Source organism: Gossypium arboreum, chromosome 10 (assembly GCF_025698485.1).
Source record: "Gossypium arboreum isolate Shixiya-1 chromosome 10, ASM2569848v2, whole genome shotgun sequence".
In the NCBI taxonomy this organism is placed as follows: domain Eukaryota; kingdom Viridiplantae; phylum Streptophyta; class Magnoliopsida; order Malvales; family Malvaceae; genus Gossypium; species Gossypium arboreum.
This window is the reverse complement of record NC_069079.1, coordinates 16282709-16296029: the sequence shown is the minus strand read 5'-3', so window position 1 is coordinate 16296029 and position 13321 is coordinate 16282709. Positions and strand designations below refer to the sequence as shown.

Sequence of the window (13321 nt, the reverse complement as noted above, 5' to 3'; positions counted from 1 at the left end):
CTAACTCGTCAAAATGATTCCATGTCCCCATTTTAAAAAATTTAAAACATATTTTTAATTTTAAAATATATAAAATAAACTTAATTTCTAAATGTTTTTAATTATTGAATAGTAAATTGGATCGGTCCATAAACACATCTATCCATTACTCAAGTCATCAAACATTGAACTCGTGTCACTGAAACCAAAGACTCCAAACTAGCAAAATAACAAAATTTGTCTATAATTTTATAATTTTTTATAAAATTATATTAATTTTAATAATTTTTTCTAACTTATTTGTAGTTTTTATTTGTAATTTTAATAATTTCTAAAATTTTATACTATTTTTATACTAATTTATAATATTTAATGGTGTTTCAATAAATTTTCTATAAAAATTTATAATATTTTTCTAAAAATTTATAACATTTAAAATATTTTATAATTATTTATAAAGTTCTAATAATTTAATATGAAGTTTATAATTTATATTTAAAAATAGATTTTTTAGATTTTATTAATTTTTTACTTAAATAATCAATGAAACCCTTGTAAAATAATAATAATAAATCAATTAAGCCATTCACATCATCATTTTTTTTTACGTCATTTGTCATGTCACCTGTCATAGAAAAATGAATTTAAGGGCTTAATTGGTTACCAATCATGATTTAAAGAGTTTAATTAGATACATTTTTAACTAAAAGTTTAATTAATTTTTAATTTTTTTCAAAGAGCTTATTTGATCTTTTAGCCAATAAAGTTTAAGGTTTACTTTAGTATAATAAATACAAATGGGCTTATATAAATAAAGTAATAAAGTTAAAAGTGCTTCTTTAGCGAATGTAATTTAGGAGTTTTCTTTTTCTTTTAAAAATTTGGCGATTGTTTGGAGGTGCCAATTGGGAAAAAGAACTAACGGGTTAACATTTTGAGGCATGTTGAGGGGTACCCGTACACCCTTAACACATTTAGTATTATGTAAGGAATTTGCTTCACAACTCTACTAAGAGTATGAGTAAGTTGGTAAAGTGATTTTGATAAGAGTCTAAGTGGATTTGTAGACATGGTTTACCTATTTAAACGTCTGACCAGGTGTTCCACTTCATAAATCCTTCGTTTTTTTAGACACTTAAAAAGTTTTTGGTAAAATTATTTTAAAATTTTATTTTGACTTTCAACAAAATTAAAATAGAAAACTCTCTTCAGGATAATACTAAGTTTTGCTTTTTAACAAAAAGATAAAAATTATTCAAGAATTGTTCAAAATCAAATTTGATATTAATATTAATATTAATAGAAGATTTAAACATAAACTCCCTGTCATTCCATGAGGTTTAATTGACTCATTTGATGAACAGATATAACCAAAGGGACAACAATATTGTGTAGGATAACATTTTAAATAAATTTTAAAATTAATCATAACAATATTTCTGCTTAACCATAAAAAGAATTTTAAAAATAGAAATGTACTCCCAATCAGAACTCCCACTCCTACAAACAAAGAAAGTACAATATTATAAAAATTATAAAATTATAATTATAAATTAAATATTATATTCAATACATTGAGATGAAGCTTTTCTAGTTTCATTCTTGTTCTTCATTATGAGCATCATAATTGATTCTTTTAATTTATTAAAATTACGTTTTTCCTTAGAGAACATTTACAATATTTTTGTGCTTCATTACGAGCATTTGAATTTTATGTTATCGAATATAAGGATATTGTAATTCTTTATTTTTAATTTTTATTTGATAGTTAATCAGAGTTAGTTAAAATTATTGAAATGATTTTTAAAGTTTTTCAATAATTTTAAAAAGATCCATTAGAGAAAGTTTCATTTATATCTTTAAAAAAATAAGTACTTTTAAAAGTAAAATAAAATTATTTATTTTATTCAATTAATTAAAAATTACTCATAGAAATAAAAATATTATTAAAATAAACAAGTGAAAAAAAAAAAAAAAACTTATTAACCCAAATTAGTTGGACCAAGATATTTACTGGTTGGGCCTGCAGCAGGTCCAGCCCAAACTATTTTTTTTATCTAATTACCTTTTGTATGTACACCAACCAATCTTATATTTTTTGAATTAAGTTATATTATTATTATCATTTTTCTTTTTCTATTTTTAAATAAACAATAAAAAGTTACAAAAGTCAAAATTCGAACTCATGCTTCAAGCAATTATAAAATCTTTTCTTTACCACTTCAATCAAAGATTTATGTTAATATTTTTATGTATTTCAATGTTATTACACAAATTGTTTGTTAATATTTATGGAAAATGTTCTTGATTGAGTTGGTGTCCTCAATACCAACTCTAAAAAAAATGAAAATATCATGATAAACAATTTGAGTGCATTTAATATCAAGCTAAGTTTAGCAAGACGATCAGCCACCAAGTTCTGTTCTCTCGATATGTGAATGATCCTCTGAATTACGGCTATCCGTCTGAATTACGGTCTGTCTGTACCTTTTATTAAGTAACAAAAGGATCACATCTAGGATACTTCAAACTTCAGCCTCAAACGGTGAACAGACAACTAAATAGCGACCAAATCCCATAATCCAATTTCCATATTTTTCTCATACCACGCCTCCTGTTGCAGCATGACTAGAATCTCTCACCATCGCGCCATCAGTGGACAATATCAACCATGTACTTTCAAAAATATTAGCATGGTTCAAGAAGGAAACATTGGTCTTGTATCCACTAAAGTATAATTCAAATTGGCAAGCTAGTAGAGACTTTCACCACTTCAGTTGACGACCAAGAGATGTTCTGAAAGATAAAAAGATTCATATTCTTCCAGATACGCCAAGCAATTAATCCAAAGAATCACGACCAAGTGACTCCACTATCCTGCAATCTCGCATGACAACAAAGATTAGAAGAAATCCAAGTCTGGAAGGAATAAGAAAAAAGCCTTTGCTTTAGTTGATTTGGAAGCACATGCATCTACACATCCTTTGCTACTGGACAATCATGAAGTACATGGGCCATATCCTCAAACTCATCCCCACATATAGCGTAGGAATTACTTTGACCAATCCCCCTCTTCATACGCTTCGAATTTGTAAGAAGTCTCTGCTTAAAGGCAAGTCAAAGAAAAACTCTCACTCTCTGTGGACCCTGATATTTCCAAATAGTCTTCCAATTCTCATCTCGAGGACTCCAAGTTTCTTCTTTTAAAGTCTAGAATGCATTATGAATCGAAAAAGCGCCTGATGTCAATTGAGCCCATATCACCTTGTCTGATCCTGAATCAGAATGAGGAGGAGGGATAGTAATAATTCTATTAATCACATCTTTAGGCAACCAGACACGAAACAAATCCAAATTCCAGCTACCATTAGAGTTGACTAACTTCTTGACAAAACAATTCAAATCAAGGTTAGAAGAAGATGGAATTTTCGAAAGTAGATGACCCATACCTGGTATCTAAGAGTCTTCCCAACAACGAACACTTGCCCCATCTCCAATAGCCAAGCTAAATTTTCACAGAGTAATGGCCATATCTTAGAAAGAGACAGCCATAAATGCAAGTACTGACTCTTATTAATAGACTTTGGGATTTGCTTTTTCCATCTATACTTAAACCGAAGGACATAAACCCATAAGGCATTACTCTTGGAGACCAAACTGAATCCAATCTTCATGAGAAAAAACGTGTTTTAATCACTCAAGTGTCTAAAACCAAGCCCTCCTTGAGACCGTGGTTGACATATAGAGTCCCAACCCACTAAAGACATTTTGGATTGACCATTAACACAACCCCAAATAAACTGTCTGACTAATCTTTCAATATCAGCACAATCTCCTTTAAGTATCAGCATCGATTGCATAAAATAAGTAGGGATGGAAAGAAGAACGGATTAGGCCAACGTGATTCTTCCTGCTATGGATAACTTCCTTGCATCCCAATTGTTAAGCTTACACTTTACCTTATCAACCATAAAACTAAAGGTACTTTTAGTAACCTTATTATGCAGGAGAGGGACACCTAAATAATTGCCAAGATTCTGAACTTCTTGAAAGCGGAACATTTGAACAATCTGGTTATGAACATCATTATTAATACCTTTAGAAAAGTAAATATTATTTTTCTTAATACTAATTTTATGACTCGAAACCTCACAAAACCATTTTAAAATATTCTTCAATAAACTCACTTGATCGAATTGAGCTTTGCAAAAAATCACCAAGTTATCGGCAAAAAAAAGATGGGAGATTATTGGACCTATTTTTGAAAGCTAAATAGGTTTCCACCTACTAATATCAATATCTGACCTAGTAAGATGCCCCAACCAATCCATACACAGCACAAAAAGGTAAGCCGATAAAGGACACCCTTGACATTCCAAAGAATTTGCATAGAAGAGAAAGATATGGCCGACATAATCACTTTTCGCAGGAACTCAGGAACCCCAACAGCCGTCAACGATCCATTTATAAAATCCCAACTAACTCTGTTGTATGCTTTCTCCAAATCCAACTTGATAGCCATCCAATTTTTCCCATTCCGCTTGCACCACATAGAATGTATGACTTCTTGTGCAAGTATAATATTATTTGAAATTTTCCGGCCAGCTATGAACCCAGCCTGTTCCTGAGAGATAAGGTTAGGGAAAACCAACTTAAATTGGTTAGCAATCACTTTCATAACCAGTTTATAGATAATAGAACACAAACTGATAGGCTGAATCTGGCTGAAATCATCGGGATAATCATTTTTTAGAATTAATACAATTAGAGTATTATTCAAATCTTGCTCAATCAGTTGTCCAGCAAAAAATCCCTTCACCTAGTTGCAAATATCATTACTAAAAATATCCCACTGACTTTGAAAAAAATGAGCATGATAGCCATCACTTCTGAGAGCTTTTAAAAGTGCCATATCAAATAAAGCCCTTTTGATCCATCATTTGTGATTAACTCTTCCAGAAAAGTAATCTCAGAGGGATTCAAATGGGGAAAACTAATATTGGGAAGATCCACCAAGGCCTGAGGCACTTCACCATAAAGTTTCTCAAAGAATCCCATTGCTTCAGTTTGTAAAATTTCTTGATTACAGTACCACTCCCCCTACTGATATTTCTTTCTCATAATCGTACGACTATGAAAAAATTTGGTGTTGCTATCCCCTAAATGAAGCCAATCACATTAAGCCTTTTATCTCTAAAGCAAATCTTCATGATTAATAATGTTTTCTAGCTCATCCTGAACTTCCATCTCTTGTCTAGCTAAAAAACTTGAGTCGGAATGATCTAGGGCCTCTTGAATGTTGTTGAGCAATCTCATGAGATGTCGCTTACGGGAACCCAAAAAACCATAGACGTCCTTGTTCCATTCTTTGACATAGGAGGTAAAAGAATTCAAAAAATCTGTCAGATTTCCCGCAAAATTCCACTTTTCTTTGACAAAGGTAGGAAAATTATTATGCTTAGTCCAACCAACTAAAAATCTAAAAGGTCTACCTTTAGCCAAATTCAAGGCTGGTCTTGTAGACAAAAGAATAGGCCGATGATCAGATTTAATGCGTGGTAGATGTGAGACTAAACTCTGTAAAGAAGAAGCCATCCAAGCATCAATCGCAAAAGCTCGATCTAGTTTGACAAAAGTACCACATTTCTGCCAAGTGAAAGAAGAACAGCAAAATCCCAAATCCTGCAATTTACAAAAGTTAATAAAATTACCAAATAAACCACATCTCTTACCTACGATACATGGACTTCATTTATCCTCAGAAGATAAAATGGAATTAAAATCACCCATTAATAACCAAGGGATTGATTAAAGAGGCATCACAGCTTTTAGCCCATCCCAAAGAAGTTTTCGTTTTGACCTATCTGGACTACCATAAACAAAGGAAATAAGAAATGAGTTATTAGGAATATGATCATTAACACAAAGAAGAACAAATTGAGGGTGATTTCGAAGGATTTGAATCCATATAAAATCTTTCCAACCCACTCAGATACCACCTGAAAAACTAACAGCCTTAACTCGGTGAGAAAAATTAAAACCCAATTGATTAATAATATAATTTACTTTTTTACCGCTCACTCTTGGTTTTAATAAGCAAACAATGTTAGGATGATGCTCTACGTTATACTCTCAAAAAACATGGATAAAATTCCTGCTTGCACACCCTTGACAGTTCCAAGTGAAAATCTTCAAATTTGAACTCATATCAAATATAAAATAATATATAATAAAACTTATAAAAATAAAAAATTTCAAGCACCAAATAGTAAATAAAACCATAAACATGCAACAATAAAACATTTATCCTTATTGTCTAGGGAGTTCACGTCCCTTCTACTACTCTTCACCTTTAAGAGCTCTATATGAATCAGGTATGTCATCTATTAAAGTAGAAAGGCTTTCAGCCAATTGAACCATAGATTCTTTAAGCAACACACTCTGGCTGCCATTGGGTTTGAATCAACTACTGCTGCTTGAATGCATTTTGTTTAATTTTTTTGTGAAACCCTTGACTCTAGCTTTTACACCTTTCTCACGGCCAGACAACACCACTTGATTTAAGGCTAGATCGGCATTTAAGGATGGAGAAGAGCTACTGTTTTTCCTTATTTTCCAAAAGCTGCCATATGTTTGTCAGAGTCGAGTTTGCCCACCTCCACAGCAACTTCGTTAGTCGAGAGTTCTTCTATTGCCAAACCAAGAACTGCAAGATTCACCGAATGCCTTTCGTTAAAACTGATTACGTCCCCAGCTTCTTGCCGACTCGAATCACCTACCATCGCCCGAATACCAGTGTTGCTGGTAACACTAGCCAGCAAATTTTGGGCCATCAGTTCTTGTCCTAAATTATCCAACAAAGATAGGGCCTGAACAGTTGTAGAATTACCAAAGCCCACATTCCTATTAGCCACACTAGACACTACACTTGGCCTAGCATTATCAAGCCCTTTACTGGCCAGAACCAATTTATTTTTAGAACCCATTACTTTAGTCTTTCCTTTATTCTTAGAATCCTTAACCTAACGACCGTTAGCAAGATATACTTTCCTTGTTTTGTTGCTCTTCAATGATAATATCTTTCCCTTTATTGTGTTTGAGAGCTGTTAAATTTCTTTCATTAATTTCTTTATTTAAATTCCTATTATTCAGGGCCCTAAACTGAGAACTTTCCTTCTCCCTCTTTGAATTTCCATAAGCTTACTGCATATTATCCCTAAATTTTTACCGAGGTTTCCTTTCAACGATCATTCAAGACCTATAATTTTCGTCTCCCTTCTCCTGACCATCTTCGACCATGCTGTGAATTTCTGGTGACTTTCTCGGCGGAGCTATTTCCTTTTCCATGATGATTTCAGTACTCCTGAAAGGGCAATTGTCTTTAACATGACCATATCTTCCACAGTGAAAGCAAACGGTCGGAAGAGATTCATACTCCACCCTTTGTGAACGCCCATTGATTAAAATTTGAGATACCAAATGCCTCTCCAAATTGATATAGACCGCCATTCGAGCAAAACGGCCTCTCACCTTGCTGTAAGTGTTCATGTCTAATTTGACAACCTTTCCAACCATTCCTCCTATCTCAGTCAAAATTTTATGCTTATACAAATATCCAAGTAGACCAAGAAGTCTGATCCACGCCATGACCACATTCGGATAAGCTTGGAAAGGGTCAAAAGCCATCGTCCAGGGTTGTACAGTTAAGTATTGACCAAATATGGTCCAAGGACATTCAGAGAGAGCCCTCTCACAATCAAGCTTATTCTGGAAATTAACAAAGAAATACCCATTTTCTATATCCATCATGTGTAAAGGTGCCAAGGGCTTCCACAAACTATGGATTTTATTCTGCAAAACCGAAAAACCAATGTTACGTCCCAAAATTTTTAAAACTACCATGTTTTCCATACCCTGAATGAGAATTTGTTGAATCCTATCGAAGAAAGAGATAGAAGGCACTCCATTCACAAAGGGTTTTTGGATATACCCTTCCAAGATATCAAAATATTCCTTTTCCTCCGATTCTTTGTTGCCAGACTTGGAAGACTGGCCTACAACCTTATCCCTCCAAGAGTTTGGTTAATCCATTGATAGATTGATCATATATCTCTGTGCGTATTATCATCTTTATCTTTGAATCGAACCTTTTTTGGTATCAATTCTTCCACAAGATTAGTATCAAGATTCTCGTTTTCACAAAGAGAAAACATAGCTACGTATATGTATCTATTTAAATTTCTTATTACTCACACTTTCAAATATTTTTTTATTTTAACTCTACTCGTATTGCGTATGTGTTATAATTAGTTTCAAACTTTACGTTTTATTATTTATTGTATATCATTTTTAAATGCACACATGTATCCTAAATATGTGTTTTCCACGTACATACACGTGTGATAGAATTTTTAGTATATATAAAATTATTTTTTTATATAATACCTACTTCTATTATAAAATCAAAGAAGTGCTTGAACTCATGTCCTCTTAAATATTGTGATAATAACAATATCAACGGAGCCAAAGAAGTTGATGAATTATTATAAATGTATGTTTTACTTAAATATTTACTAATACTTAAATTATGAAAGATTATAAATTTATTTGCTTACTTTTTTTTTGTTAATCAGAATCGAAATAATTTCAATAATTAAAAAAATGTTTTGCAATTGGGTTTAATAAATACTTAAAAGAAAATATAAAATTGGTTTTAATTGCGTATTGAGTTTAGTTATTAATAGATGGAATGCACAATATAGAGCTTAAAACCTGAGATTTATAATAACAAATGAATTGATTTCTTTTAAACTACTTGTTTTCTTAAGTATTTATCTTTTTAAAAATATTTTATTTTTTATATCAAAATATTAGATTAATATAGCATTGTTTTGATGGTTGCAACAAACTGAAGGTGTTGTTCAACTGATGTATCCATCTTTTGTTTCCAACAAAATAGTTAACAAATAATATTGTATTTTACATAAATTTTGATATATTAATATTCTGTAAACATTCTTGTTAGTTTTTTTTTTATTTGAACTAACTCCTAATGCCACCTATGTTATATGCGATTTTACCTGTTTAGTATTTAATTAATTTTTAATTGTAATAATTAATGTAAAATAATATTTTTATTTGAATTATTGAATATAATCAAAATATGTTAACTTATTAATTCAAATATTATAATAGAAATTTTTCAAATCATAATTAAATTTTTTAATATATTCTTTTACTTTATATAATTAATTAACATAATAAATTCTAATATTATTAAGTGATAGTTAAAATGTTTAGAATTTTATTCAAGTGTTAACTTTATTTTACATCAATAAAATTGACAAAAATCTTTTCTACATAATCTTTAACTAGTAATTATAATTTAAATTATAATTATAATTGTCATAATTTTTTAACTAGCATTTGTAAATTAAATTATAATTATTTTTAAATGTGTAATTAACATAATTTTATTTTTAAATATGAATTTTGGTTTTATAAAATGAGATTATGGTGTGTATTTTTTAATTTGAAATTTAATCTTGACCTGGTCAAAGGTTGTGGTTAAGAAATTTTAATAGTTTTATATGGTTTACCTATTTGTTGGTTATACCAAATAATAAATAAATAAATAAATAGATAGAAACACTATACTTACTCTATTTTTTCTCCATTAGAGCTAAGTTACCTAACCATTTAAGCATAAGAAAATATTGTATATAGAAAACATATATGAACAAGGTTTTTCTTTGAAGCATCACACTTTATATATCAATCTACTTTTTTTTTTAGAATATATAAAACAATGTAATTTCATTTAAATTTTAATATAAATAAATTTATTTTTACTAACTAATGTCGTTTGATTTAGTGAAAATTATATATATTATCATGAAATGCAATTATTATTTTTTAAAATATTTGGTTGTTCTTTTATACCACTCAACAACCATTTTCCATGGCCACCTCAGTATTCCCCGAACAAAAACAACTTTTATTTATATAAAATATTTGATTAAATATTATATTTTTCTTCCTTTTACAATAAATATTTATATTTTATTTTTGAATAAAATTAATTTGAAATTTATTATTACTTTTATAAAATTATTGAATTAAAAAAAATTTGATAAACTAAAAGCTTCTAAAAACATATTTAAAATTTTCAACACAATTAGAGAGACAAGAGTATCAAATCTATCTTAAGGTGGATTTGGATGAACAATTAGATACGGTGCAGTGTGTTTAACTTATTTTTTATCTTATACTATTGTATTTAATCTTACCGTCACAACTTTTTTTTATACTAGCCACATCCTTAAAAATTATTGTAAAACAAATTCAAAGAAATTTTTTATTTAATGCAAGTCTTTTTATCATAACATCACCAACTCAAGTAACCATTAAAAAATTAATTCAATTTGAGAATAATAATTTAAGTTTGAATAATCATTATATAAAAAATAATTAAACATAATATTTTAAATAAATAAATAAATGGTAAAATGAAAAACTGGGATATTTTCAATTTCTTTTCACAAATAAGGTTAGAAATCCAAACCACAACTCAGTTATACTTTGACCAGTTGCTTTCATTTTCATCACTGCCTTTTCTCCATCTCTCTCACACACACAAATGGCCGCCCCACGCCATCATCTCATCCTTTTTTCTGTGAAACCACAAGCAGCAGATTAGCTAAACCAAATTTCTCTCATCTCTTTAATTTTCTTTAATCCCACAAAATGAAAAATATTTAGAAAAATAAAGAGAGATAAAACCCCTACTTTTCCTCAACCCTTAGAAGGCTAAAAGGCAAAAGATTGAACAAGTTTACTTTGATTTTACCTCTCTTCTTCAGCCATTGATGATCCCTGAGCTTTTAATGCTCTTTCGTTCAAAAACAAAAGTAAAAAGGAAGAAAGAAAGGCAAGCAAGCTAGCCAAGCACTGTGTTGTTTCGCAGATTAGAGGAGCTTTTAAAGACAACATATGGGTGGTACTTTCTGATGATTCCTGAGATAGTGTTTCTTCCAGAAGATCTTCCTCTTTCTCTCTTTCGATCATGCTTAGCTCTGTGTTTTGTGTTTTGTAGTTTCCTTCTTAAATGAGTCTGTCTGAGCATGGTGAAGTAAGCAAATAAATCTCTCTAGTCTGAGACAATCCCACATCTTTGTTCTTTTCTTTTACGTCTTTTGTTTCTTCTTGTTTTTTGTATCATGGACTCGGGTAATAGTGGTAGCTTACAATCTTCTAGTGGTGGCAGTGAAGAGTATGATTCACGCGTTGAGTCAATCTCAGCTTTTTTGAACCATAACCCATTCAATAATATCGGCCATGGTGCTTTGGGTAACCAACCACAGCCACCGTCGCCGCCGCAGCTGCTACAGCAACACCAGAACCATTCTTCATCGCCTATGTTTGACCCTTTGTCATATTTGGATCATCCTCTATCAAGATCCCTGCAACTTACGACGACAACAAATCCAGGTTCGGTCCTCAATCTTGATGTGATTTGGTCAAAAAATCAAAGATCTGAGACCAACTGCACTGATCTTAGTGGGTTCATGGCTTCCTCACCGGCACCAACGACTCAACAGTTGTTCACCAACCAACAAACACAAAGTAGAGCCACTTTTCCATTGTTGCAGGTCCCTCAAGGACCAGAAAGTTCGAAGCAAAGGTCGGTTTCAGCCACAAATGGCCAACCCAACAACAACGCTATGGTGCGTAACCCAAAGAAGAGATCCAGAGCTTCTAGGCGTGCACCAACAACTGTTCTGACCACTAATACTACCAATTTCCGAGCCATGGTTCAGGAGTTCACTGGGATCCCCGCACCACCCTTCACCTCCTCACCTTTCCCAAGAACCAGGCTCGATCTATTTGGTCCACCTTCTACTTTGAGATCAACCCATTTAGACCCTTCACCTCCTCATTATCTTTTAAGACCATTTGCTCAAAAACTCAACCCTCCATCATTTTCAAGCTCTTCCATGGCTGACGCTCTAGTTTCTAGTCCTATTCCTAGTACTAACAACAATAGCAACAACACTAGTTGTAGTTCAACTTCCATTAACTACCAACTACCATCCGAGTTAAGCCATTTAAAGCAGCCTCAAAATCTACTCAACATCAACATGCAAAACCCAATTCTTAACTTCCAATCTCTCCTTGAAACCCCACCAAAATACCCACTTTCCAATTCAAACCTTCTGGGAACAAAGCCACAAGATATTCCACCAAATGAGACTTGTCTCAAAATGGGTGCTTTGGACGAGTTTGGTTTGAACCAGGGCCATGTCAATGCCAACGCCAACCTCACCGGGCTTCAAAACATGGTATCACAACAACAACATGATCAAAGTCTCCTAAGGTCCATCAATGGCAGTTACAACAATAACAACAACCAGAGAGTCTCCAAAGGGAAAGTGAGCAACTTGTCGTCGTCTTCGTCGGAATTTCATGCGGATAAAGGGCCGGAAAATGTGGCTTCAAGAAGTGAAGGTATGGTGGAATCATGGATATGTTCTTCAGATTAGCTTAGGAGTATCTAAGTAATTTCATTAAAAAAAAATCAAAAATGAGAAAATCTGAAAGAAAAAAAAAAAGAATATCGAGGAAATGATGGTGAATATATCACAATGATGCATGAAAGAGATGGAATCTTTCTTCTTCTTTCCCATATTAACCATGAAAGTTTAACTCTATTTTCTGTCTTTGTTTTTTTATCTTGAAGTTTAAGGTTTAATCTTTCCTTATAATTTAATTATTAAATGTACTTGTAAATAATAGTCTCTCGACACCACATTAAATTTCTCATACATAGTATTATTATTTTCATCATACATACATAGATTATCATGGAAAATTTGTCAACGTTGGTGTCTAAAAAGTTGGTATTTAATTACTTTTATTTAAAAATTTTAATTTTAATGCGTTTTTTAATTTATAAAATTAATGTATTAATTATAATTTTCATGTTAATGTCAATTTAAAGAGTATTATTGGGCACTAATTAGCATTATGTTTTTTAGTTTTGGATTTAAATGCTTTTAATTTTTAATTATGTTTAAAATGGAAAATTTGAGATATATACAAAAGAAAAAAAACCCTCGAAAGTTGAAATGAGACAAAAAGAAGGGAAATTTTTTAATTTGGGTTTTGAAATTGATGGCTAATTTAAGGATCAGAAATGAAATAACGAAATCATGAAAATCTGTGCTCTTTTTTCTTTGTAAAACCCTTTCGGTTTTATTTTATGAAAGACAGTAATTTGCAGGAAATTAAGAGCAAAAGCAAGATGTTGCTGTAAGAAATCAAACTGCTTTATTTGTAATGA

General features: G+C 31.3%; 1 protein-coding gene across 1 annotated transcript; it reads left to right on the top strand.

Moving 5' to 3' along the window:
- Nucleotides 1–10537: 10537 nt before the first annotated feature.
- Nucleotides 10538–12743, top strand: LOC108488749 (uncharacterized). The gene has a single exon (XM_017793032.2). The coding sequence runs from the start codon at nt 11199–11201 to the stop codon at nt 12519–12521; it is 1323 nt and encodes a 440-aa protein (XP_017648521.1). The 5' UTR covers nt 10538–11198; the 3' UTR covers nt 12522–12743.
- Nucleotides 12744–13321: the final 578 nt, after the last annotated feature.

Coding starts and splice junctions, on each gene's coding strand:
- LOC108488749 (XM_017793032.2), top strand. CDS start 11,199: ATGGACTCGGGTAATAGTGGTAGCTTACAATCTTCTAGTGGTGGCAGT.